We start from the raw sequence: 27,918 nt of genomic DNA, 5'->3' as shown, positions 1-27,918 counted from the left end.
AATAAGATGAATCTGATCTAAAACATTAAAATGACATTTTTCTTTCCTCTCCCTTCCCTTTTGAAAAAATTAGAAAAGTAATATACGCTTGTAACAAATCCAAACAATACAGAAGTTTATAAAATAAAAAAGGAGGCTAGGAGTGGTGGCTCATGCCTGTAATCCCACCACTTTGGGAGTCCAAGGCAGGAGGATCACTTGAGCTCAGGAGTTTGAGACCAGCCTGGGCAACATGGCGACACCCTGTCTCTACAAAAAATACAAAAATACAAATATAAATAAATAAATAAGCCAGGCATGGTGGTGCATGCCTGTAGTCCCAGCTACTCAGCAGGTTGAGATGGGAGGATCATGCCTGTATTCCCAGCACTTTTGGAGGTTGAGGCAGGAGGATTGGCTTGAGATCAGGAGTTTGAGACCAGCCTGGTCAACATAGTGAAACCCCATCTCTACTAAAAATACAAAAATTAGCCAGGCGTGATGGTGGGTGCCTGTAGTCCCAGCTACTCAGGAGGCTGAGGCAGGAGAATTGCTTGAACCCAGGAGGTGGAGGTTGCAGTGAGCTGAGATCGCACCACTGCACTCCAGCCTGGGAGACAGAGCGAGACTACATTTCAAAAAAATAAAAATTAATAAATAAATAAAATAAAGTGAACATTTTCTCTTAGTTCTCCACACCCCAAATTCCATTTCTCCAGTGATAATGTTTAACATTTTGATGTTCATCTTCCTTTTGTATGTATATGTAGATATATGTTTATGTATAGTTGAAAAAATAAAAATCAGATCATACTAATACATAATTATTCAGTAGCTTACTTTCTGCCAACTTCCCAGTATATTATGGACACATTTCCAAGAGATTTACTTCATCTTTATTAACAGTACCACAGAATTCCACAGTCTAGTATACTATAAATAATGAACGCTTAAGGTTGTTTCAAATATTTTATTATTAGAAATGTGCTGCCAGAAACATCCTTGCCATGCTTCTGTATGTACTGGTGCTAGTGTTTCTATCAGATAAATTTCTAGACATTCAGTGAATTACTAGGCATAGGAAATATAATTTATACTTTTGAGTTTTTGTTCATTTGCTCATGAAGCAGGGGCAGAGTATTCTGTGTGGGGTTTGGTACAGGAACACTGACCCCTGAAGTCGACCCTGGGGGTCTAACATAGTGGTCATTTGTCCAGCCTGTTTTATGGAAGGAGCTGGACTCTGAGCTTTGGGGAATTTCTTGCAAGATAAATTTATACCCCACCCATACTGGCAACAGCTAAGTTATGCCAAAGATGAAAAGACAAAGCCCTAGCTAGATCAGCTCTTGCTCTCAGCACTACAATGGCCATGGTAATTCTTCCACTTAAAATGACAACTAATACAGTTGCATTGAAGCTTCAAACAGGGCAGCCAGATCCTCTTCTGACTGGGGACGGGGTGAAAGCTTGGTGACCCTTTCCTGAAACAGTAAATGAAAGGAGTTACCCAGGGCTTTGAAAAGGCAATTTGTAAAAGCTACAAAGTTATGGAAATTAACTTGGTCATAAGAATAAATGACTTGATAAATGCTGTATCTTTAAAATGGTATTTCTTGTATACTTCATATGACTGGATCCCCAGCTCGGAGGTTTATCACATATCACATCATACCGCTTTCCCCACAGAGCTTTCAAAAGCCACTGCCCTTTGCCTTATGCCCTGGCAACAGCCTTCTGCCCAAACCAACCTTGGGAAAAACACCCCTATCATGACAAAACTAGGTCAGTCAATAACGTCTGCCAGGTTCTGCGTATGCACAGAGCTCTGTCGTGGGCACAACCAGTGCTGTCAAGGAAGACAGAACTGGGATATCCCCGACATCTAAGACCATGTATTTTGCAACTTGGGCTTAAGGTATATTCAAAAGGACTTCAGTAGAACATTAACTTTCATGCTATATGCAACAAGTGACTCCATTTTTTTCTATTAACTAAGGTTTCATCTCTGTGTCCCCAAGCAAATCCAGTGATTTTTTAATTGCTCCAACGATTATTGAGTCAATTCAACAAAGACACCCAGCGCATCCTACTTCTGTTTATACTCTGGTCAGTAGCTTCTCGGGGAAAGGGGCTAAAAGGTACAGCGATGACTCCCCTGGTGCCTGCATGAAACTGAGGAAGGTCCAATTTGAGGTTCCATTTTCATGGGTCTCTGGGCATGTTTTCTGTTGCTGATGTGTTTGGGAGTGTAGCTGGTGGAAGGGAAGCTTGTGAGGCCAGGGGCTCAGCTGTGTGCGCTGCTTTCTGCCCTGCGCCTACCGAAGGGCTTGACATAGTAAGTAGATGCTCGACAGTTATCTGCTGAATTAGTAAAGGTGGTGTGGAGGGGGATACTGGCATCTCAAAGTTCACATACACAAGATAGAACTCTGACTCTCCCACCCCACCGTTCCTCCCATTTTCTCATCTCAGAAATGACACCCAATAGCTCAGGCAAAACCCAGGAGCCAACCTTGATTCCCCTTTCCCTTGCTCTGCAAGTTCAACTCATCAGCAAGAGTGTCAGTCCTACCTCCAAAATGAAGCCCCAGTTGGAGCGCTTCTCACCTCCTGTGGTACCACAACCAGCATCCAGGGCACTGCTATCACTCGCCTGTCCAGCTTGAAAACCTTCCTAAAATGTCTGTTTCCACTTTTGCTCCATTCTTGCACCACAGAGGTCATTCTCCCCATAGCAGCCAAAGTGATTTTTTTCCAGTATAAACTGAATCCTACCATTCCTGTGCTTAATGCTCGCAGATAAATTCCCGTGGCTATTACAACAAAACCATGGCCTCTAAGGCTACCCTGATCTGGCTCTGTTTCCCACCCCAGCTCTAACACCTCACTTAGTCCCACCATCCCTTTTAAGTTCCTTGAACATGCTAACCTTGACCCTGCCCCAGGGCCTTCCCCTCTGCCTGGAAAGCATTGCCCTATCATCCTGCACCTTTCCAACAGCCTGGCTGGAGTTCTCTCCACACTTTCCCCATGAGATCACTCTCTATCTCATTATGCAGATTTTCCTTCATACACTAATCATTATCTTAAATTATTTCATTTATATCTTATTTATAGATGTTCACTGTCTCCCTTCACTAGAAGGTAAGCTTTACAAAGGAGAAAAGGTACTTTATTTTCCTTCTGTTAGTGTACCATACAATGCATGGTATTCAGTAGGGACTCAATCAGTATTTGTCAGGTAAAAGGAATGAAAAGAAGGATGGATGTATTCGAAAAATTCACTCAAAATGGACAAAAAGCCTAAATGTAAGAGCTAGAACCCTAAAACGCTTAGAATAATAATTAGGGAAAAATCTTCATGTTATTGGATTTGGCAATGATTTCTTGGATATAACACTGGAAGCACAGGGAGTCCAGTGCAGTGGTTCACGCCTATAATCCCAGCACTTTGGGAGGCTGAGGTAGCTGGATCACTTGAGGTCATGAGTTCGCGACCAGCCTGGCCAACATGGTGAAACCCTGTCTCTACTAAAAATACACACACACACACACACACACACACACACACACACACAAATCAGCTGGGTGTGGTGGCGGACAGCTGTAATCCCCCCTACTCGGGAGGCTGAGGCAGGAGAATCGCTTGAGCCTGGGAGACGGAGGTTGCAGTGAGCTGAGACTGCGCCACTGCACTCCAACCTGGCCAACAGAGCAAGACTCTGTCTCTAAGAAAAAAAAAAGAAAAAAGAAAAAGCACAGGGGGAAAAAAACCCCAGATAAACTAGACTGAATAAAAATTTAAAACTTTTGTGCATCAAAGGACACTGTCAAGAAAGTGAAAAGACAACAAAATTTTTAAAAATTGCAAATCATATATCTGATAAGGGATTAATATTCAGGATATAAAAATTATTCTGGTTGGGCGTGGTGGCTCATGTCTGTAATCCAAGCACTTTGGGAGGCTGAGGTGGGGGGATCACGAGCTCAAGAGATCGAGACCATCCTGGCCAACAAGGTGAAACCTCGTCTCTACTAAAAACACAAAAATTAGCTGGGCGTGGTGGCGTGCACCTGTAGTCCCAGCTATTCAGGAGGCTAAGGCAGGAGAATTGCTTGAACCCAGGAAGTGCAGGTTGCAGTGAGCTAAGATCCCACCACTGTGCTTCAGCCTGGTGACACAGCGAGAATCTGTCTCCAAAAAAAAAAAAAAAAAAATTCTTCTTGCAACTCACCAACAAAAAACCTCAAACAGCTCAATTCAAAAATGGGCAAAAGACTTGATTAGTTATTTCTCCAAAGAATATATATAAATAGCCAATAAGTACATGAAAAGATGCTCACCATCCTTAGTCATCTGAGAAATGCAAATCAAAACAATAAGATACCACTTCACACCATTAGAATGGCTATTATACACACACACACAAAGAAAAATAACAAGTGTTGCTGAGGATGTGAAAAAATTGAAGCCCTGGTGCACTGTTAATGGAAATGTAAAATGGTGCAGCCACTACAGAAAACAGTTCAGCAGTTCCTCAGAAAGTTAAACACAGAGTTACTATATGATGCAACAATCCTACTCCTAGGTTTATACCCCCAAAGAATTGAAAGCAGGGACTCAAGTAGATACTTGTACACCAATATTCATCACAACATTATTCATAATAGTCAAAAGGTGGAAACAACCCAAGTGTCTATCAACAGGTAAATGTATAACCAAAATGTAGTATATCCATACAATGGAATATTATTCAGCCATAAAAAAGGAATAAAATTCTGACACATGCTACAACGTGGATGAACACTAAAGGCACTGTGCTGGGTGAAATGAACCAGTCACAAAAGGACAAATATTGTATGATTTCACTTACACGAGGTACCCAGGATAGGCAAATTCATGGGGACAGAAAGCAGGACAGAGGTTCCCAAAGGCTAGGAGAAGGGGAGAATGGGGAGTTCATGCTTAATGGACATACCACTTGTTTGGCATGATTAAAAAAAAAAAGTTCTGAAAATGGATAGTGGTGATGGTTGCACAACATTGTGCATGTACTTAATGGCATGGAATTGTACACTTAAAAATGGTTAAAATCCCCGGGAGGCAGAGCTTGGAGTGAGCCGAGATCGCACCACTGCACTCCAGTCTGGGTGACAGAGCGAGACTCCGTCTCAAAAAAAAAAAAATGGTTTAAACAGTAAATTTTAGTTATACATATTTTATCACAATTTAACAGATAGTTCAAGAAGGAAGGAAGGAAGGATAGAGGGACAAATGAGAGAGAGGAGGGGTGGGGGGACAATGCCAATGAATATGGGTGAGGTAAAGACAATGTCACATCCCAGCAGATTTTTAAGAGACCCTAAGGAATTTTGGAAATCCATAGCAAGGCAGAGGGTCTCATTATGTATATGTTTGTGCAGGGTCAAGAACTGAAGTTCAGTGTTTGCCATAACTGCAGATGATGGCAAGTTACTTTGCTCATAATGGGAGAGTCTTATCTGATAAGCTTAAAGGCCCTTGACCTGATCCTGTTTATCTTTGGTGGAGCAGTGCAGGACTCTTAGAAGTACTTGAAGCCAATCCTGAGTTGAGTTTCTGTTTCGCATTTCTGGCCCCCAGTGATTGGTTAAACAGGACAAGGACACAAAGTTTTTGATATGCCCCTACACATATCAGCTCTGCCATATAAAAGCTAAACTCTCTCAGAATTAAGATGTGTTAAGCAATGATGTGCTATTATTTATAGGCATGTAAGACTGAAGGACAACTCATTAACATGGGCATGAAATAAATTCAGACATCTACTTTTAGCACATTCATAAAACAACAACATTTCAGCTGGCCTGTCTACCAGGGAGTGGAAGTGCTCATTTGGGTAGACAGCGCTCCTCAGTAATGAAATGTTTTGATTTGAAATGTAAATGTTTCTTTCCAGGGGTTTCAGAAATCCAGCTTGGAAGATTAATATATTCTTGCCTGCTCCCCTTGCAGCCTGGCTATGGCAGTTGAAAGCCTCTGTACACAGGGCTGCTATTAGCTGCCACCAGTGTGAGCTGTGTTTGGTCAAGAATACTGGCCTGGTTGTTCCTTCCAGAGAAAACCAATCCCTCACTGCTAAACAGAAAAGAACCTTCATCAAATGTCAACTACATTGAATAACCTTTCTGGTGATGTTCTTTGCAGGAGCCAGTATATTCTCACTACCTTAAATCCTGGAGATGCTAATAAGTGAAGATTAGTCTACTGCATGTGTAAAACTCTGAAATGGCCACAGCATTCCTGTAAAACAGTCACTGCCATCAAAAAAACAAACAAACAAAATTCCATAGTAGTTATTCATCTGCAAAATGGACAAGCTTATTTCTAAGATTCCTATCAAAGTCCTATCAATCTGTGAATATATATATATCTCAATCACGTAGACTCCAAGTGAACCTAGAGCTAGTTAATTAAAATTAACTATATTTCTCTGAATCATGAAAACATGATCCGAGGGAAAAAGGCAGCAGATGCCTTAGGGTGCTTTACAAATACAGCTTGAGGAAATTCTGGCTTCCCACTTTAAGACACAACTTATATCCAAAAGATTCCAGTTACCTCCCATCTTTTGTGAAATTAAGAAATTTGTTTTGTCCAATTAAGGTTTTACTATCTGTGATTTCCCAGCATCGCATGTGCACGGAGGCATTCAGAATGATATCTAATTAACTTGCTATTGAGTGTTCATTTAGTGCTATTTTAGTGGTCTCAAATGTTAGGCTGGATCTGCTGCTGTGTGGAATCGCTTTGAAAGTGACAGTATGGGCCGTGCATGGTGGGTCATGCCTGTAATCCTAATACTTTGGGAGGCCACGGTGGGCAGATCACCTGAGGTCAGGATTTCGAGACCAGCCTGGTCAATATGGTGAAACCCTGTCTCTCCTAAAAATACAAAATGTAGCCGGGCATGGTGGTGTGTGCCTGTAATACCAGCTATTCCGGGAGGCTGAGGCAGGAGAATCACTTGAACCTGGCAGGCAGAGGTTGCAATGAGCCAAGACTGCACCAATGCACTCCGGCCTGGTCAATGAGAGTGAAATTCTGTCTCAAAAACAAAAAACAAAACAAACAAACAAAAGAAAGTGACAGTCTGACCACAGTAGAATTAGAACAGTAAACACCTGTCAGTGTGTACTGATGACCAGCAATCAAATGGCCAAGGATATCAGACAGTTTCATCTGAAAATCATGGATACCATTCTTGGAGGTGGACACACACATTTTCCTGAACAGTTTCCTGGGCTAAACAAGCAGAACCTTTTGGAGGGCCCCTGGCAGGATGGACAGTGTCACTGGGACCATGCCATAAAGCCAGAAGCTACATTAAAATTGTGGTGACTGCCAGGTACTGTGGCTCATATCTATAATCCTAGGACTTTGGTAAGCCAAGGCAGGAGGATTTCTTGAGCTCAGGAATTCGAGACCAGCCTGGGTAACACAGTGAGACCTCATCTGTACAAAAAAGTAAAAAAAAAAAAAAAAAAAAAAAATAGCCGGGTGTAGTGGCACACACTTGTAGTCCTGGCTACTCAGGAGACTGAGGACAGAGGATCCCTTGAGCCTGGGAGGTCAAGGCTGTGGTGAACTATGATTATGCCACTGCACTCCAGCCCTGTCCCTCCCCTGGGAAAAAATCACTATGACCATTCAGTCCAGGGTGTCCCTGAGCTTTCACGGCTCCCCTGCCTTTGGTTGAGTCCTAGTCAGTCTAAGGAAACTTCAAAAAGTTATCCCCAGTCAGCCATTAAAGCTTAGCTAGACAGAGGACTTAGGAGGAGAGCAATGGAGGTATGTGTTCATTTAATATGTTTACTAGCCTGTGCTAGGTGCAATGGAAAATGGATGAGCCAAGCAGACAGATTCCTGCCCTCACAGAACTTACAGGCTGGTAGGTTTGGATAAAATAACTGTGAGGGCCTTAGAGAGTCTGATTTTTTTAGTGATTTGGTCCCTTAGACTTACGGGTTAGAATTAAGGGTTAGTCCAGGGTCTCTGCTATACTTTGAGACTCTTTTGTTTCTTGTTCATTTCTATTTCTCGATGCAATTCAATTCACTGAGCCTGAATCCAAATCAGGGAAACTGGTGGCTCATGGACTACGTTTCATTTGTGCACTGGAAACCAGGGAATTCAACGCCAACATCCAGATTGCTGATTTTTCTTGAGAGTTGGAAGTTCTATCAACACTGGGACCTGAATTTCTGCTTGGTGATGATAAACTGTAGCTGAGCTGCTCACCCAATTAGATGGGTCACAAATATTATCTTTTTTTTTTTTTTTCTTTGAGACGGAGTCTCGCTCTGTTGCCCAGGCTGGAGTGCGGTGGCTGGATCTCAGCTCACTACAAGCTCCGCCTCCCGGGTTTATGCCATTCTCCTGCCTCAGCCTCCCGAGTAGCTGGGACTACAGGCGCCCACCACCTTGCCCGGCTAGTTTTTTGTATTTTTTTTTTAGTAGAGACAGAGTTTCACTGTGTTAGCCAGGATGGTCTCGATCTCCTGACCTCGTGATCCGCCCGTCTCGGCCTCCCAAAATGCTGGGATTACAGGCTTGAGCTACCACGCCCGGCCCCACAAATATTATCTTAAGTGAATGGTGAGGCTATCAACATTCTAAGCACTAGCAAAGCAGGGAGGAAGAAGCTACTTTGAGGCCCTTGCCTACTTGGAGTGGGGTGAGGGAAAAGCACCAGCACTTGTGGCAAGCGGGCTGCTGTGTGAGTGGATGTTTCAGCTGCTAACTCTGTTCCATGGTCAGGGAGAGATCCACAATGCCTCAGCATGTGGCAGAAGATCCTTATCCTCATACCCTCACAGCATTGAGGTGACCTCTGCCTTTCCCATATTGGCCAGGAGGACTAAAGGAGTATTCTGGGCATGGTGACTATGGTGTGGTCCACCAACAAAGTGCTCATGCTCTGAGCTCTCTGCTTTATAGTGAATTGCAATGAACAGGACCTTGACCTATTAGGATCTGATGTGCTAGCTCAAGAGAGGTCCACTGAGGGATCGGAGCTCTTCATGAGAACCTCGGAAGAGCAAACTTTACACCTAGTATGACTCTACTGAATTAGGGATGCAGCTCCATTTACATTCTTCACAAACATTTGAGAAATGAAACCAGACCCATAGTGACATGGATATGTATCAAGTATACAATCTCCCACATTCATCAAAAGCAATTTGGTGATAGCGTTAGTTGAAAGGCCATGCCTATTCTTCACAAAATAGTAGAGATCTGTAACTTTTTTACAATGGAAAATAATATTGGTGGTCCTTTTGGAACAGCTTCACATAGTTATTTATAGGAGACCGTCAAAGAACAGAAATGGGGAAAAGGGAAATTTTGCCATAGTTCAAGATCAGTTTGGTTGTTTTTGCCTTGAATTTTCATAAAGGATCCATCCCTTCATGAAAATTTTCATAAAAGCCTCACCTCAGCTACAGCTGTATGGATGAACAGAAAGGCGAGGGCCTGGCTCTGTTGCACCGGGAAAGGACAGAACTGCTGTCTGCTGTGGAAGAGACCTAAGAACCACTGGGGACCCCTGGTTTCCATCCCCGCTGGCCCACCACCAACGGAGCATGTCTTTCTGGGGGCGCTGGACTCTTTTGCAGGGAGTGAGGAGCGTGCCTGTCTCTTACCTGGGGCAGCGTTCCTTTCACTAGTGCGGGGATATCAGCTTTGGAGTAACCAACGGCTGCTAGGCCATCATCAACATCCAGATCAAATAAGAATTTGCGGAGCGTGTCTGCCAACACCAGCCCTGCATCTTGGATCCTGGCAGTGCGGGTGTCAGCTCCTAGAAGACATAAAGCGCTGACTGTAGGGAGAGATGAAGAAACGGGCTCTGGGTGGTGTTCAGTCACAAGATCAGTGAATACACCATGCACACCCACGGGGTCTCCCTGACGCCCAGCACGGGGCCATCGTGTGCCTCCCCAGGAGGGCCAGAGTTGGCTGGGGAAGCTCACTTAGCTCAGATATTTCAGAGGGGCTCCAGGTCCTACATGCTGGCCCCTTGTGTGGTGGGAAGAAGAGGAACAGAGACAAAAAGAGAGGTGCAGAACGAGGCAAGAAAGTCGGCTGGTGCTGGGATGGAGGAATGAATATTTGAAGAACACATAGCTTATGTAATTTCAAGGCTTGGAATTTGCTGACATCTAGAGGTGTACGATATGCTCAACGTCTTTTCCCACAGCAACATTTTAGAAAAAGATAAATCCTTTGCAAACACCCTGTGAGGCAAGCTTACAGAAGTACAAAAGCTCCAAAATTAACCACCAAAAAGGAAGAAAATAAGCATGACAAAAATGGATTATGTGTGAACAGGGAAGAAAATTTTTCTCCTCTATAGCTACAAAACTTTTAATTTTAGATTCTGTTGCCAAAGGGCAGGGTAGTTTCCTCTAAATAAATATTGTAGAACCAGCTGGGCAGCACCAAGAATATGAAGGCTCTCAGAAAACAGCGTTTCATATGCAGATAATAATGGTATTGATGAAAGAAGATTCATAAGGGCAGAATTTTTACATGATTAGTAATTAGTAATTAAGAGGCCGGGCCTGGTGGCTCACATCTGTAATCCCAGCACTTTGGGAGGCTGAGGCAGGAGGATCACTTGAGTCCTGGAGTTCAAGACCAACCTGGGGGTGAGACCCTGTCTCTATTAAATATATGTATGTGTGTATATATATACACACACACATATATACATATACGTATATACATATATACACACATATATGTGTGTATATTTATATTTATATATGTATATATACGTATATATATATGTGTATATATGTATATATATAATAAAAATTTAAAAACGCACATAATCATGGAAATGGCAATCTGGAAGAGCCATGCAGGAGTTTCTGCCCTCAGGCAGGGTGACAAAGTTCCCAGAGGAAGGGAACTGATTTTACAACCCTTAGCACCCTGCATTCTCATGTATTCTAGCCAAACACATTCAGTGCCAAGAAGTAAAGCCCTCTACAGAGTGTAGCATTATATGAAGTCTATGCAAAATGCCTCCCACTGTAGTCTAAGTTCACTTTCTCCTGTATTGTTCAAAAGGAGATCATAACTCCTATCACCTCCATATTGAAGCACATCATTAAATTGGTTTTTAGCTTTCTCTTCCATGACAGTGAGAACTCTTAGGAATCCAGGAAAAGGTATGAATAGAACCAGATACGGGGTTGGCTGGGAGAGCAGCCGCGTGAAAGGTAAACCTTGCCTGACAAGACCAGTCTGTATTACCCAGCGGCAGCTAAAATATGGATTAGGTGGAGTGGTGACACATGATACAAAGTTTATGAAGTTTTAATGTTCCTGGGAATGCTGCCATAAAACACACCATCGAAACCTCTGCATTTTCCTATGAAGTGTTACAGAAAAAAAGAGATGGTAGGAAAAAGAATACATCAGTCTAAAGCTAAGAAAATCTAAGATGACATGGAGAATCAAAATATTTCATAGTATGGGATAGCTAAGTGTAGATAACATTAAAATTTCCCATTCAAGAAGGAAGAATCAGTGGGTTCTTCCAGCCTGGAATCTAACAGAGGAACTCCCTTCTCAGCAGTGTTGCCAGTTGCCTGGAGTATTAACTTCAAGTTCTCTAAGATTTTCCCATTTACCATAAATGTAGCCTATGATTTGAGCTCTCCACTTATTTTCATGGTTTGAATATTTACAAAGGTAGCTGAGTCCCAAAATATGGCAGAACAACATCTCCAGTCCGAAAGAGAAAAGGCACACAGATCCTTGGCAAAGTTGCACTGTTTCCCCTCAGCACCCTCTGGGAAATGGAGCCCCTGGCCCCTCTGCCCTGGGCTTGTGTCATTAACATTCCCAGCACAGCACCTGGGGCTCAGCGGGAGCTCCTGCAGAAGGATGTCTGCGGTCCTTCCTACCTCCCTGGAAATAATCTCTCCAACGGCTGGGCTAGGAGAGCATAATGAAGTTTTCTTTTTAGCCTTTCCTTTCCTGCCCTAACTAAACACAAGTGGCGGAATAAGATGTTTTGCAAGTTAATAAAATATTCAAGTCTACTTAAAAGAGTTCTTGTATTAGCAAAACACCAACATTTTACTTACCACTAAAGCTATCCTGAATATCATTTTATTTCTGGTAAGATTCAAAAGGTACTGGGGATATCTTATTATTGACATTATTTATTCTACAGTATGGCAAACAGACTCCTCTTTCAGGATATTTTTATAAAGTTTCTAATTGATCAGGAGTTCTGCAGGCTTTGATGAAAAAAGTTTCCAGTTGTTTTGATTCTCTATAATTGGGAATTTACTCTTGCTTCCTGATATAGATTCATTTTATTATTGAACATAGCAAAAGTCATTTATAACCTTAAAAAATAAAAATAATTATACTTTCTCTAGAGATAAAAACACGAAACAGTATTACTACAAACATAACAGATTCAATACTCCCAGAAGCATAATAATGACAGAATTTTAGTGCTAGATAGGGCTTTGGTCAAGTCACTGACATTTTAAATCAATATATTTATGTTTAAACGTGTTTTTAAAGAAACAGGGTCTCACTATATTGCCCAGGCTGGTCTCAAATTTCTGGGCTTAAGCTATCCTCCCGCCTCAGCCTCCCAAAGTGTTAGGATTACAGGTATGAGCTGCTGTGCCCAGCCTGACATTTCATTATTAAGCTATTGCAAAGTAATATTTTTGGTATTGTCCTTTATGGTTTTTTTTTTTTTTTTTTTTTTTTTTTTTTGAGAGGGAGTCTCACTCTGTCTCCCAGGCTGGAGTGCAGTTGCATGATAACAGCTCACTGCAGCCTCAACTTCCTGGGCTCAGGTGATTCTCCCACCTCAGTCTCCTGAGTGGCTGGGACTACAGGCTTGCACTACCATGCCCGGCTAATTTTTTTTTTTTTTTTTTGTAGAGATGGGGTTTTGCCATGTTGCCCAGGCAGGTCTCGAACTCCTGGGCTCAAGGGATCCACCCACCTCAGCCTCCCAAAATGCTGGGATTACAGGTGGGAGCCACCATGCCTGGCCAGTCACAGAATTTTGAGTAACGGTTCATACCCAGTATTTCTGCTGTCTCCAGGTGTCGCTCTGGAAACATCTGGGCCGTGAAAGTGAACACCGCTGGGGATGTGAGCACCACAGAAAGGCCATGGGGCTGGGGAGAAACGAAACACAGTGACCGGCAGATGACAAAGCTGTTCTTCCCTGCGTATTCTAGATATTAAGTTACTTTACCCCATATTCTGAGCAGGCGAGAATTGGCAAATATATTTATGGAAATTGAGAGGATTATAATATTTAATTAAATAATTTATTCTTATGATTTTACCACCAGTGGGTGATCCACATTGTAATCCTTTGCTTTATACGTCTTCACTAAACCTGAAATTGGGTAAGACATTCCATGGCTAGAAAAGAAAGAAAATCCTCATGTTGATACACAGTTATCAATATTCAAGTCAACAATAGAAAGATACTCTCATGGGGATGCCTGTCACAGTCTCTAGACAGTATCATTACCTGAAAAAGTGATTTGTTCTGTTTTCTTGGACATAAGGATATATTATGATGTCTAGGACATGTATGTAGTGCACTCATTAACAAAACCTCTGAAAATGGTCAAATTCAAATGCTTATGGAATTGTATGACATTAAAAAGTATTGATCCAGAAATAACTCCCTGAACACATTAATTAACATTATAATCTCAAAGACTGGGGAATTCACTTTGAAGTTTCTGTAATAAGCTCTGGGCATGTGTTTTCTGTTTTTTCCTGGCAGCTCCTTGGCAGTGTGCTCCCAGATGATGTCAGGGGAATTTTGTGAGTCAGGATGTGCTGTATTTGATGACGTGCAAGCTTGATCCACCAGTGATCTGCCCCGCCAGTAACTGACAGATCCCTTCAAATGTTACATACTCATGGAGTCCAATCAGAAATGATTATTCTAGCCTGACAGGCTATATTAATCAGTTCTTGTTTGACTGATTTCTCTGGCCTGAATTCTACCCTAAGGATTTGTTTAGATTTAGTTGACATCAAGAAAAGGCATCATGGTTTTTGTTTTTACTGAAAAATTCTTTTTCTTTTCTTTCTTTCTTTTTTTTTTGTGATGGTATCTCAATCTGTCACCCAGGTTAAAGTGCAATGGTGTGATCATAGCTCAATGCAACCTTGACTTCCTGGGTTCAAGTGAGCAAGGATCCAGCCACCATGCTCAGTGAAAAAAATTTTATAGCCTCCTGAAATATTGATGAACAAATAGGAAAATATTATAGTTTTCTGTTGTTTTTGTTGTTTGAGTTTTTTTGAGACAGGGTCTCACTCTGTTGCCCGGGATGGAGTGGTGCAATCCTGGCTCACTGCTGCCTCGACCTCCCTGGCTTAAGCGATCCTCCCTCCTCAGGATGGCTGAGACTACAGGTGTTTGGGTAGCTGGGACTACAGGCACGTACCACCACACCTGGCTAATTTTTGTATTTTCTTTTGTAGAGATGGGGTTTCACCATGTTGTCTAAGTTGGTCTTGAACTCCTGGGTTCAGTTCAAGGGATCCGCCCAACTCGGCCTCCCAAAGAATTGGTATTACAGGTATGAGCCACCGCGCCCAGCCATGGGTATTTCTTCAGGCTAGATTCCTAGAAGTGAATTGGTGGGCCAAGGGGCATAAATATTTTTCAGGCTCTGGGCACATTTTGCTCACTTACTTTTTGGAAAGGTGTTGCCAATTTATGCTCCCATCAGTGGTAGATCATCAGAGGCTGATCATTCCTGGGGCTCACCCTAGCAAAGGCCTATTCTTATTTTTCAAAGTTCAATGATTTTCAAATTTAAAGCAACATACCAATAAAGTTTCAATCAAAGAGATTAATTCTGGGCTATTGACAAGCATTCTGATCCCTTTCTTTTGTGAGAGATTGGGGGAAAACATCCTACATTTAAGTTTAAAAAATCCACAACACATGGTGAATATGTGGAGAAATCAGAACCTTCACCCACTGCAGGTGGGAATGTAAAGCAGCACAGATGCCCTGGAAAACAGTCTGTCAGTATCTCAAAATTTAAACACAGAATTACCATATGACCCAGCAATTCCGCTCCTACATATATAAAAAGAGAAAGGAAAATCTATGTCCATAGAGAAGAAACAAGCTAGATACAAAAGACCGCATATTCTATGATTCCATTTACATGAAATGTCTAGAATGGGGAAGTCTACAGAGATAGAAAGTAGGCTGGGTGTGGTGGCTCATGCCTGTAATCCCAGCACTTTGAGAGGTGGAGGCGGGAGGATAACTAAGGTCAGGAGTTTGAGACCAGCCTGGCCAACATGGTGAAACCCTGTCTCTTGTTAAAAAATATTAAAAAATTAGCTGGGCATGGTGGTGCACATCTGTAATCCCAGCTAATCAGGAAGCTGAGGCAGAAGAATTGCTTGAACCTGGGAGGTGGAGGTTGCAGCGAGCCAAGACTGCACCACTGCACTCCATCCTGGACAACAGAGTGAGACTCCGTCTCAAAAAAAAAAAAAAAAAAGAAAAAATAAAAGAAAAAGAAAGTAAATTGGTAGTTGCTAAGTGTTGGGGAAGGTTGGGGGCTTGGTGGATGACAGCTAGGAGGTATGGGATTTCTTTTTGGGGTGATAAGATGTTCTAAAATTGATTGTGGTGATGGTGGCATAACTTTGTGAATATATTAGAAACTAATGTTCTGTACATTTTAAATGGGTGAATTGTATATAGTATGTGAATTATACCTTAAAAATATGTTATTAAAAAACCCAGTAAACCACATTCAATTTAAAAATACATTTAGGTTTCTACTTTAGCTGGTGGTAGAAAAAAGAAAAAAAGAAAAAGAATACATTTAGGAACATAAAGGAATACATTTAGGAACCACATTCAATTTAAGAATACATTTAGGTTTCCTGGTACTGGAAAAAAGAGAAAAAGAAAAAAAAGAATACATTTAGGAATATAAAGTTAAATTTCTTCCTTCTATAGCACATTTAAATTTTACCACCTGTCCTGAATTATAAACATTAAAAAAAATTTTAAAGCAATAGCTTGAGTAAAGAAATGAAATCTCAGATTTGCTCACCACAGATGAACACCAGCATTTCCAAAGCCGATGCCAGCAAAAGCACTTGCCAAGTGCATATGAGACCTTGCTTCAAGATCATCGGGATTTCTGACAGCCCTGTGAATGACATAAACACCTAACAATAACACGTCAACATTGGCAATTCCTACAGAATAAGGAGCTGCCTTAGGGAAAGATATGGGGGCAAAAAAACAAAAAAGAAAAAGAAAGAAATGCTACTAAGTAGGAAGAAAAATTATGCAAGTTATTCAAACGATGCCTTGTCATCTAAATGAAAACTGAAGGGAAACATATTTTCTCATCAACTGTTTCAGCAAAAGCATAATAAATATGCTGTCAGCTGCTCATGTGATGTAAAAGCGCTGGGGGAGGCAACACGCTGCTCCCTGGATGGCGAGGGCCACTCCAGGGAGGTGCCCTGAGACTCATTCTTCTTCTTCATTTGTCAGTGCTGTTGACGGCCCTGTGAAGGGATGTAAACATTCTCAGATGCCTGGGGCTACCTGCTGGCCAGGCCAGCGCTCTTTCTCTCTGAGACACTGCCTCTCATTGGACCCACTGGGGGCCTCTTGGTCTCTGTGATTGCTGCGCCTCTATGCTAACATTATTGTGGAAGTGGATGTTATTGTTGAATGAGCCTTAGCTTGCTCTGGGTGTCCCCAGTGCCACTTTGGAAAAGTAAATTCTCAAAAGCTCCTTTCTGATTGTGCATAGCCTTCCTGCATTCACTGCTAAAACCTTGCCCCAGGGAAGAAGCCTGAAGACTGTCAAGGGAACCTACTTTTCATGTGGGCTTTTTTGCAATTTTGCCTTGTGTAAGAGTTCCTGTTGCGAAATAAAAATGCACAGCCTTTTCTTCCCCTTTCATTTGAAATGGTCCTTTCACATGGAATGGCTGGGTGTTCCTGCCTTCTTTCCGAAACCCCATGTTAGTTCCTTATTCCCCCAATGAGAAGGTGAAGTAGCACATGATGGAGTTTTCAGCCTTTCCTCTGTCTGTCTCTCCTTATCTCCCACCGCTGTGCCACTGCCAAGCCTCTGTCCCTGTCAAACAAACTGGCTCCCCATGATGCGTGTCTGCTTGGACCTAGTCAAGTGCTGCTGTGCTGTCCTGGAAGTCCCCCACAGACCTGAAATAGTACTGGGTTCCTTCCTGCTGTTCTGCTACAAAATGCAATTCCAAGGCTCCTTTATCAGTGGAGCTTCTAGCTTAAGGCCAGAGGAAGCATTGTGCTCATGTCTAGGCCTAGCCTACCTGCGGCTGTTCTGTCCATTACGTATAAATACAAAAGTGAGTCCGATTTTGAGTATGTCCTAATATCTCAGGTATCAGCCTTCATCCTAAGTATATCTTTGCTCTCTCAGGAGCTGATTGCTGTTTGCTCTCCTGTAGCCTATGGCTATACATGTATGTATATACTTGTATTCATAAATCTTTCACAGTCTCTTAGGGATCTTTTTACATTTTCTGCCTTTTATATCTCCTGGGACAGCAATCTCTACTATTTTCTTTTCTTTTTTAAATTGAGACAGGGTCTTGCTCTGTCACCCAGGCTGGAGTGCAGTGGTGCAATCATAGCTAACTGCAACCTCAAACTCAAGGCAGCCATCCACCTGCCTTGGCCTCCCAAAGTGCTGGGATTACTGATGTGAGTCATTGTGCCCAGCCCACATTTATTTCTTAAGTTTAGTTCATTTGAGTTAACTCAATGGATGGATTCTGTGTGTCTTCAGATGGGGCCTGGATGGGCATAGCCAACATCTGCCAGCGTGGGTCTCATTTCTGCCCTGGGGAGCCAAATCTCAAAGGACACTGCCCCTCATCCTAGCTTGGCTCCTAGTTTGTCCCCTGGCTGTCTTTGCCTTTTAGGAACTGAAGGACCCAGTTTTCATCTGCCTGTCCCTTGGGTCCCCCCAGAGGCTGCTGGTGTCTAGAGCTTCTGCGCATCCACTGACTGCTTTTCTGGTGAACAGACCTGCTCAGGATATTTCAGGCTCAGGCATGTCATGTTTCACGTGCTGGCAGAATGTGGGTCTCCTGTTCTATTTCTATCCCCTTCGGGGTGACATACCTCTTCAGATACTTAGCCACGATCCGCAGTGCGTGGATAGCCCAAATGTCGCTGATTGGGTTGCTGCCCTGGTACGCAGGCCGTGTGATGGGATTTGAAGGGCAGGGGCTCCGCAGGTGGTAGGGCAGGGCAGTGTATGACTCCAGGGCATGGCTAACAAGAAATATTGAAAATACACAGATGGAAAGCGTAGTCTTCCTCCTTCCCTCCATTTAGATGACAAACTGTCTCGGAGCTATTTGGCACTCAACCCACAGTGGATATATTACCTAACACTGATGATCACAGTACATTCTACCAGCCCACCTATTGCCTACAACAGCCATTACTTATAATATAAATTAACACAGTTGAGTTTACATTAACAGCATTACAGTATTTTTGAACAGTATATATAAGATTACATATGGACCTTTTCTAGTGTCAGTACATTTTTATGGTGCTGAATTATATATTTGAGCCACAAAAAAAGTACTGAATCTAATAAATGACTTCCTTGTGGAAGATATTTACCATTTTATACCTTGCATTGATCAAATACCATATTACCAAAGGTGGGTCATAGCTACACCAGACTCCTATGAAAATTACACTGTAATGAGTGAGAACAGAGACTTTGGGGTCAGCTGCCCAGATGTCAATCCTGGAGCTAGATATTTCTGCTGTGGACCTGGTGTGAGGCAGTATCCTTCTTGTGACTCTAAGACAGGGATAAATAATAGTACTGGTTCGTGATGTGGCTGTGAAAATTTGATGAGTTGACACATGTAAAGTATTTAGAATACTGCCTGGCCCATTGTATACCTTAGTGTTCACTATTATTATTAATTCTTGGCCTGAAGAAAAAGCACATCTTTTTCTCTCATGTACCCTAAACTCAGAGTTTGCTGTTTCAAGAACTAAGCTTCAAAGCTGCCTCCACCTGCTGGTCTGCCATGGCTTCTAGCTCATCAACTGCAGAAGAGAACAGACATCACCGTCTAGATCAGTGATGCACTGGAAACACAGTGTAACATGAACTATGGTTTGCATGAATTATAGTTTTCAGTATAATTCCCCATGGGGACCTCTGTAGTGTTTCTGGGACACTCTCTTTTCACTTGACTGTGAAGGGAGATGACACCATGTTTTGCACGAAGTATAACTTTCATTTTCCCTAGAATGGAGGAATTACTCTCTACTACACACGAGAAGCAGATAATGTTTTTTGGACAAATCATTAGAAAATGTTTTGGAAATTAGTTTGTCGATGGATATGAAGGTCTTGTGGTTCTAAGCAGGGAATGTATGAATAACGCAAGAATGAGGTGTCCACATGGGGAAGTTGGGGTGGCCGGTGAGGCCACTGTAGTCAGAGTGTTTCCTCTGTCTTGCAGCACATCTAGACTGTATCTAGATCCCAAATCCAAGTGCAGATTTGTTTCTCAGGGGCGGACTCACTGAGCTGAGCTCACAGAAACTATGTGTAAAGCCTGGAAGTCAGCTTAATACTTTATGACAAGAAACGTAACTGTTGAGCAGACATCTGAGCGTTCAGGATGGCACCTTCTCTCCCTACAGTCAAGCCGTAGGATGGCCACTTTATGATCAGAAGTCCATGGAGTCCTAATGAGGAGAGTTATCTCGAAGATTTAATACATGGCTTGTCTACCTTCAGAATAGGCCACTGGGCCTTAAGGGCAGATTCCTCGGGCCAGGTGTTCTTTCCTTTGGGCAGTACTTGAAAGAGCAACTGCCATTATTCTCCTGCCTTCTGAGCCCACTCCCCACTTTGATTGACAGTGAAGTCTTTGGGCCTATGAGTTACCCACTTAAGGGTGACTGCTTTGGGTCGCGATGTATTTATTATGCACTTTACAGTTAGGAAGGATAATCTCATTCCCCTCATTTCCATGTTATTAGGGGACAGCTCATCAAAGTTCTGACAATATTGACCAGAATGGAGTTAGACACAATTTTCTACAGTCTCTTGGCAGGCAGCATAACATAGTGAGGGAAGCAGAACGTGGCCCTGAGGGACCTGGATGTGAGTTCTGACTCTGTCACCTCCCGCTCGTGTGACAAGCAGTATACAAGTACTTAGGATGTGACAGTCACTGTACAGGGATGTGCAGGCATGTGCCACCAAGCTCGATTAATTTGTAAAAATTTTTTTTTGTGGAGACGAGGTGTCACTTTGTTGCCCAGGTTGGTCTCAAACTCCTGGCCTCAAGTGATCCTCCTACCTTGGCCTCCCAAAGTGCTGGGAATACAGGCGTGAGCCACTGTGCCCAGCCTGCACTGTTTTTAAAATACGTACCACTGAGGATGAAAACATACTGTGACGCCACACATTTTAAGATATGTCCTGATTTTGGAGGTGTTAAAATGTGAAAAAAATGTGCCCATGCACATAGATGAACGAGAGTCATGTGGCACATGCTGAATGTGAAGTGCCTGTGGGGACTTTATGAAGCCTGGAGCTCAGGAGCAAGGTCTGTGATAGAAATACTGAATAGGGGGCCATCGGCACAATGCAGCTGAAGCCGAGGGAACATACAGTAAGATTATGGGCAAGTCACTAAACATCTCAAACCCAGTTTTCTTGTTCAATAAAACAAAGGTCCTGTATCACACAGAGCTGCAGTAAAGCGGTGATGTATGTGAGGTGCTAACACAATGTACATGGTCTGGGGGTGCTCTGGAGGTGTTAGCTATATTCCCTGCCCTCTTCCATGACATGAAGCCTTGGGCATTGCCTAGTTAGTGAGGCCATAAAGGTAGCTGGTGTGTCCCTGAGACACCACACACCAGCTCTAACTGCCCCCTTAGCGGCATCCCTATGGCCCTGGTTGTGGCTGGGGGGGTCCATCCTGAAGAGCAGGTTTGTGGCCCACACCAGATGTCACCTAGTCACCAACCTCTAAAGCTTGAATGTTTTGATTTAGGACAGGGGGGTGATGACAGCCAAAGCTGGGGGTGTTGTGGGGTGCTAATCAATGAATACTTAGCATGTGCTTTGAGCAACAAAATACTATCCATAGACTCAGTACTAAAAAGCCCCTCCAGGCAGCACCAGCACTTACCAAAGCACATCAAAGCCACTGTTGGCGACCACTCGGGCAGGCATGTGGAGGGTGTGCAGAGGATCAATCAGTCCCAGTGTGGGTTTAATGGCTCTCGAAGCGATGCCTAAAACATACGGATTTTCAGTAGAGGCTGAAGCCATGGGCATCATTTTAAGAAGGCAAATGATTTCGGGATAATAAATCACCCTAAAAATAAAAATATGAGAAAAGGTTCATTTTCATGTCGTGAGGCAGCAAGGAGCAGTGGAAAGTGATTTAGAGTCAGAAGCCTGGGGTTTTCAGTGGTGTGCTGGAGCTGGCCCCTCCTGGTTTCCAAGGGCCACGTGCATGCATCTCTTTCCAACTCCTGGATGAGTGATGTCATTGTCCATGGTGAGCGTATTTACACCACAGAAATGGGCCAACACTACAAGTCAGGGTTTACTTGTTTATTATTAAATTCCAGAGAGCCAGTTTACTAGTACACCACTGGTCCTCGCTCTGCAACTTACTTTGTGTCTTTGGGCAAGTCACTTAGACTCTCTGAGTTCTCTATAAGATTAGACTATAATAGCACAGGGCCTCCAGCTCTCATTGAGCTGTCATAGGGATCAAATGGAGAATATTAGGTAAAAGTCTTTAGAAACTGTGAGGTAGAATCTAAGTGTTGGCCATTATCATCGTCAACGTACAAAATGTCAAAGGATAGTGCAATTTAATTTTAAAAAGAAAAGTTACTAAAAATGTGCAGTTAAATGTCAATTTATTCTGCTACAAAGATCTGAAAGTAGGATATTGAGCCAGACTAAAAAGAGAGATATTTCTACCACATTATCCAAGAGTCCACGACAGAGAAGACAGCATAAAAATGACTAAGACGACAGAAAGCAGAACAGAGGTTACCTGGAAAAAGGACTGGAGGGATTGCTGGGATGTAGCATGAGGAAACTTTCTGGAGTGATGGTAATGTTTTGTATCTTGATTAGGGCGGTGGTTACATGAGCATATATGTTTGTCAAGGTTCATCAAACCAGATTCTTAAAATGTGTGCATTTTATTATACAAAAATCAAATCTCAATAAAGTTGATTTAAAATGGAAAAAATACATCAGAGAAAGGAAACAGTCATTTATCATTGATATACAGTCACTAACTTGGACAGAGAATAGCCAATTAAGATTCATGGCATTTCAATATGCTTTCAGTGGTAATTCTCAAAAAGAAGTTTATTACATTGTTTCATATTTTTATATATACTTGGAAAAGGAAAGAAAATGTGTATATATACATACCCTTTCCTTGACTCCTTGATTTTTTTCCTTTCTTTTTAAACTTGATACAAAATATTTAACATATTTATAGGGTACATGTGAGTATTGGTTACATACATAGAATGTGTGATGATCGAGTCAGGTTATGTGGGATATCCATCACTCTGAGTACTTTTGGGGAACATTTCAAGTCCTCTCTTCTAGCTACTCTGAAATATACAACACATTGTTGCTGACTATCATCACCTTACTCTGCTGTAGAACATTGGGGCTTATTCTAACTGTATCATAACTGCTTGATTTTTAAATATTAAGATTTAAAGAAGAGTGTGGAGTTGAAAGGTAAGAGAGATAATTCAAAATTATGGGCAAAGTTCTTACCAGTTTTTACTTTCAAGTGTTCATAGTCAAAAATGGCAACCCCAGTAGTTTCACTCCCGGTTCCTGAGGTAGTTGGCACTTGAACAAAATAATATTAATTTTAATAAAGCATCTAAATAAAGGTTAGTGGAGATACCTAATTCAGCCTTAGGACTGAGGAACAAAATTAGAGAAGGAAACTTTGCTGACCCTCTTGTCTGCATGATGTATATGAATTAACACATATGGAAGCCTAACATGTATGATGTCTGTATCTGCATGAACATGTATGTAAATCTAACATGTAGGATGTCAGTGTCTGTGTTATCATGCATGTAAGTCCAATGTGTATGATGTCTGTATCTGCATTAACAGGCATGCATGAGGTCTGTATCTATATTGGCATGCATGTATGTTTAGCATGTACATTGATGTCTGTGCCTGCATTAATGCACTTGTATGTTTGACATGTATCATGACTGCTGGATGAATGTTTATGTTGTCTAATAAGCATAATGTCTGTGTCTATATTAATATGTATGTATATTTAATATGTATGTGTGACCTCTGTATCTGTGTTAGCATGCATGTATGATGTCCATGTCTGCATTAACATATGTGCATGTTTAGCATGCATGTGTGTTTAATATGCATGTCTGTGTCTGCATGAACATGGTCATGTTTAATATGCATATTGCCTGCTTCTGCATAAATGTGAGTGTCAATATGTATGGCATCTGTCTGTATTAACATACATGTGTGTTTAATATGTATGTGATCTCTGTATCTGTGTTAACATGCACGTATGATTTCTGTGTCTTTGTTAACATATATGTATGTTAATCATGCACATGTGTGATGACTGTGCTGTATTAATAGCAGTGAGCTCTGGGAACTTCAGGCTCCTTGGGGGCCAGAGCTTAAGCAGCTGCAGCTGGGTCAATGCAGGCTGCCCGGCACCTCTGGTAACAAAACTCATATTTGCTCTCCCTAAAAGACATCTTTATTCCCTCTTGGCAGCAAGCACAGTGACGCTCTGCCTTTGCTGGGTTCCGTGGTTTTGTGGTTCTGTCAAGTTTCTAAACTTTACTAATCACCCCTCTGTGTGATGCTGACACAGTTTCACCAGAGGGTTCCATTTGCCAGACACCAATTATGCTGCTCCCTGCTGATCCCTCATTCACAACACAGCAGTTCATCTGCCATCGACTTACTCACATCCCATCACAAGGCCTCTTCACAATGGGCAGGAGAGGGGAGAAGAAAGGGCAAAACTTTAAACTGAGGATATGTCCCAGTTACCAGCTAGTGCATGTTAGCTATAAAACTTTAAATAGTAATATGCTAGCAGCCATAAAAATGGCAGAGAAGAAAAGACCAGAAAATCTCAAGGTCCCCTGTGGAACAAATGAGCTTATCTGATTTGGATTTGTATGTCTGTGCCCTGGGTAGCCACAGAGCAGATGTCACCCAGAGTGATGGGCCATGCTGGCCACATGTCCCAGGGAACAGACAAAGCCTGAGGTCAGCTGAAGAGCCATTATGTAGAAGAAAGTGTTGAGTCAACACCAGAAAAATAACAGCTAATGTTCTCCTTAAACTCTACAGTGGCTGGCAAAACAGAACAAAACAGACAGCAGTTTAGAGGACAAAGCTGCTGACAGAGGGATCTCATCATATGTCAGTGATGACCTTCCCCCTTTTCCACATGGTGACCCCATAGCTTAAATCTGCAAACTTTCCTTCCACTGACCCAAATTGTCTTTATCTATACAATAACGAAGATCAGAATTTTAAAATGAATGATTCGTCTCCAAACAAGGCATTGATTTGAAATGAACAAACCAGAAAGCTTTAGAAATGTATATGTTAAAAGGACTGGCTTGCCTCTTTCTTAAGACCTTTTGCTAACTGCAAAATAAAACAAAGAAATAAACAGTCTTTACCTGCAATCAGAGGCTTAAGAGGCACAGACACAGGCTTTCCCTTGCCAATGGGGGCACTGACATAATCTAGGAAATCAGAATGAGGGCTGGATGCATACAGATTAGCAGCCTTACAGGTGTCCATGGTAGAGCCGCCACCGACAGCAACATAGGCATCAAAAGCTCCCTTTTGGGCAAACTCAATAGCTTCCATGAAGCTTGGAAAGGGAAAATAAAAATCATTACGTTATGTTTTTCAGAAATAAATTGCCATGTCATTAACTAAGGCTTGCAGTAAGTTGTGTGGTTTTTTTTTTTTTTTTTTTTTTTTTTGAGAGAGTCTCACTCTGTTGCCCAGGTTGCAGTGCAGTAGCACAATCTTGACTCACTGCAACCTATGCCTCCTGGGTTCAAGTGATTCTTCCACATCAGCTTCCCGAGTAGCTGGGATTACAAGTGCCAGTCACTATGCCTGGCTAATTTTTGTATTTTTAGTAGAGACAGGGTTTCACAATGTTGGCCAGACTCGTCTTGAACTCCTGACCTCAAGCAAACTGCCTGCTTTGGCTTCCCAAAGTGTTGGGGTTACAGGCATGAGCCACTGCGCCAGGCTGGGGGCAAGTTTTAATCAACAGTTAGCTTCTGCTTAAAGTAAAGAAACAATAACAACAATACGAGAATACCTTGCATCCGTTGGTTCCACTCTCACATTATCATAAACTGTAAAGGGGATGCCATTCTTCACTAGGGAATCCATAGCTACTTGCACAGGAGGGAGCTGGGAAAGGTTCTTGTCTGTCATCAAGCACACATTTTTAGCACCCATGTTCTGTAGGTCCTACAAGAAAACCTATGTTAGGTTCAACGGCACTAGAACTGCAACAGACTCTTCTGGCAAACTCACATTGTACATTCTTAAAAATAGAGGACGTGATTGTTGTCAGCATGTGTCTTATGAGATATATAACATTTACAGTAGGAGACTGTAGACGTCTCGAATACTTGCCATTCCCACTTCCTTTGTAACTCCTGCTCCGTATCTAATATTTGAAACAGCCATCTGAAAAAAATAAAAAGGTTTAGATGTAGGGAATACTTGAGAGTTGGCCAGTCCATTTCTAAAAACCTGAAATGGTTTCCTGTTGCCTAGAGCATAGAGTATACACTCCTTAGCACAGTCTTCCAGGTCTTCTCCCACCTGGTCTCACTTAAAGAAGTGTGAACACACCACACTTCCTTAAGCAAACCTTAGCTCCTGTCACATTTGAATGACTTGTCTTTTCCCAAACATATCATAAACTCTTAATTGTTCCCTTAGCTTCAAATGCCTGCCTTCCTCTATCTCCACCCATAAAGTAACTCTCAAATGTTGTACTTTCTGTTCATCCACCCACCCTTGCAAACCTGCCACCCAGCCAACGCTACTGTCTTCTATGTTCCAGGCACTGTATAGGCTCTGGTAACTCAACTATGAATAAGAGACACATGGCCTCATAAAGTTTACAGATGAGAGAAAGGCTTTTACACTGATGGACGATGGGTCATGTTTGGCCTGAAATATGTTTTGTTTGATCTGTGTTATGTTTAAATTTTTTTTTTGAATTGACTAATAACTCTTAAAAATTAGGATAAAAAAACTTAATAGGACCATCTGAATTTCACTTTCTTTTGAATAATCCAGCAAACTGGGAATGCATTCCCATATGGCAGTGAGATTGAGTGAAGTCACACCTTAGATGGGGCCTGTGCCTTCATTGAGCTCAGCATGGTATCACCCAGCCTGGTCATCTGTAAGTTAACTGTCGGGCCCCCGGTGACATTTTAATTAGTAATTCCTGAAGCCGAGCGCAGTGGCTCACATCTGTAATCCTGGCACCTTGAGAGGCTGAGGTGGTCGGATCACCTGAGGTCAGGAGTTGGAGACCAGCCTGGCCAACATGGCAAAACCCTGTCTCTACTAAAAATACAAAAATTAGCTGGGCATGGTGGTATGCACCTGTAATCCCAGCTAGTCAGGAGCCTGAGGCAGAAGAATCGCTTGAACCCAGGAGGCGGAGGTTGTAGTGAGCTGAGATCACACCACTGCACTCCTGGGTGACAGAGTGAGACTGTCTCAAAAAAAAAAAAAAAAAAAAAAAAAAAAAAAATCCTGGACTAGGAGGAGACAGGGACTTAAACAAATAATTATAAGTAGTTATGTAATTACAGTGTGACAAAAATGCACCAGAATTGTTACTTTACTTTGACCTCTTTTGGGATTGTTATAACTATAAAACTAAAGGTTTAACATATAACATATATATAGCAGAATTTGTAGAATTGGGAATTTATCCTATTTTAGTGGCTGTACAAAGACAGCACTCTAGACATTAGCCATGATCTCAGAAGGTCTATATTCCATTATACTAACCAGGTACTTTGCTAAATACGGTCCGATCAAATAGAGATTATGGAACATGAATTAATAGTAGATTTAAAATAAAATAATAATTCATTAGCAAAATATTCTAGTTTTATTTTTTCTGGTCATTCATATTCATAAAAGAAATAATGGATTGAGTGAATATACCTCAAAGGCATAATCTGTTGTTTTCCCAGAAGGTGAAAGTCCAGGGGCTAGAAATGTAAAATTTAGCATCAAAGTGGGTCTTTAAAATAAAGCATAAATATTGTTATTTGATAGTAAAATCCAGCAGTGAACATAAGTATTTCCTTTGAAGTCTTACCGAAAATATATTGTTTTCAGGTTTCACTGTTGCACATTAAATTAAAATCAATACCTGCATTTTAAGATAGAATGTAATGTGGCTGGGTGCGGTGGCTCACGCCTGTAATCTCAGCACTTTGGGAGGCTGAGGCTGGCAGATTACCAGGTCAGGAGATCAAGACTATCCTGGCTAACACGGTGAAACCCCGCCTCTACTGAAAATGCAAAAAAATTAGCCGGGCGTGGTGGTGGGCACCTGTAGTCCCAGCTGCTCGGGAGGCTGAGGCAGGAGAACAGCTTGAACCCAAGAGGCGGAGGTTGCAGTGAGCCGAGATCATGCCACTGCACTCCAGCCTGGGCAACAGAGTGAGACCCAGTCTCAAAAAAAAAAAAAAA

The 27,918-nt window shown here is 42.1% G+C and overlaps 1 protein-coding gene across 2 annotated transcripts in view; it reads right to left on the bottom strand.

The window, feature by feature from the left end:
* Positions 1 to 935: 935 nt before the first annotated feature.
* Positions 936 to 27,918, bottom strand: part of ADHFE1 (alcohol dehydrogenase iron containing 1) — a 37,063-nt gene continuing 10,080 nt past the window's right edge. The window contains exons 3-14 of one of the 2 annotated variants that reach the window (XM_023222378.2): positions 27,385 to 27,431; positions 25,822 to 25,875; positions 25,499 to 25,653; positions 24,837 to 25,033; positions 22,912 to 22,989; positions 21,278 to 21,383; positions 18,213 to 18,365; positions 16,138 to 16,236; positions 13,369 to 13,447; positions 13,098 to 13,194; positions 9,670 to 9,827; positions 936 to 1,463 (exon numbers count right to left, since the gene is read on the bottom strand). In XM_023222378.2, coding sequence (XP_023078146.1) covers positions 1,380 to 1,463; positions 9,670 to 9,827; positions 13,098 to 13,194; positions 13,369 to 13,447; positions 16,138 to 16,236; positions 18,213 to 18,365; positions 21,278 to 21,383; positions 22,912 to 22,989; positions 24,837 to 25,033; positions 25,499 to 25,653; positions 25,822 to 25,875; positions 27,385 to 27,431 — 1,307 coding nt within the window. In that variant the 3' untranslated portion in view covers positions 936 to 1,379. The remainder of the gene's footprint in view (positions 1,464 to 9,669; positions 9,828 to 13,097; positions 13,195 to 13,368; positions 13,448 to 16,137; positions 16,237 to 18,212; positions 18,366 to 21,277; positions 21,384 to 22,911; positions 22,990 to 24,836; positions 25,034 to 25,498; positions 25,654 to 25,821; positions 25,876 to 27,384; positions 27,432 to 27,918) is intronic. The other variant, XM_023222379.1, reaches the window with a different exon arrangement.

Source organism: Piliocolobus tephrosceles, chromosome 7, assembly GCF_002776525.5.
Source record: "Piliocolobus tephrosceles isolate RC106 chromosome 7, ASM277652v3, whole genome shotgun sequence".
NCBI classification, from domain to species: domain Eukaryota; kingdom Metazoa; phylum Chordata; class Mammalia; order Primates; family Cercopithecidae; genus Piliocolobus; species Piliocolobus tephrosceles.
This window is presented reverse-complemented; position numbering and strand designations above follow the sequence as displayed.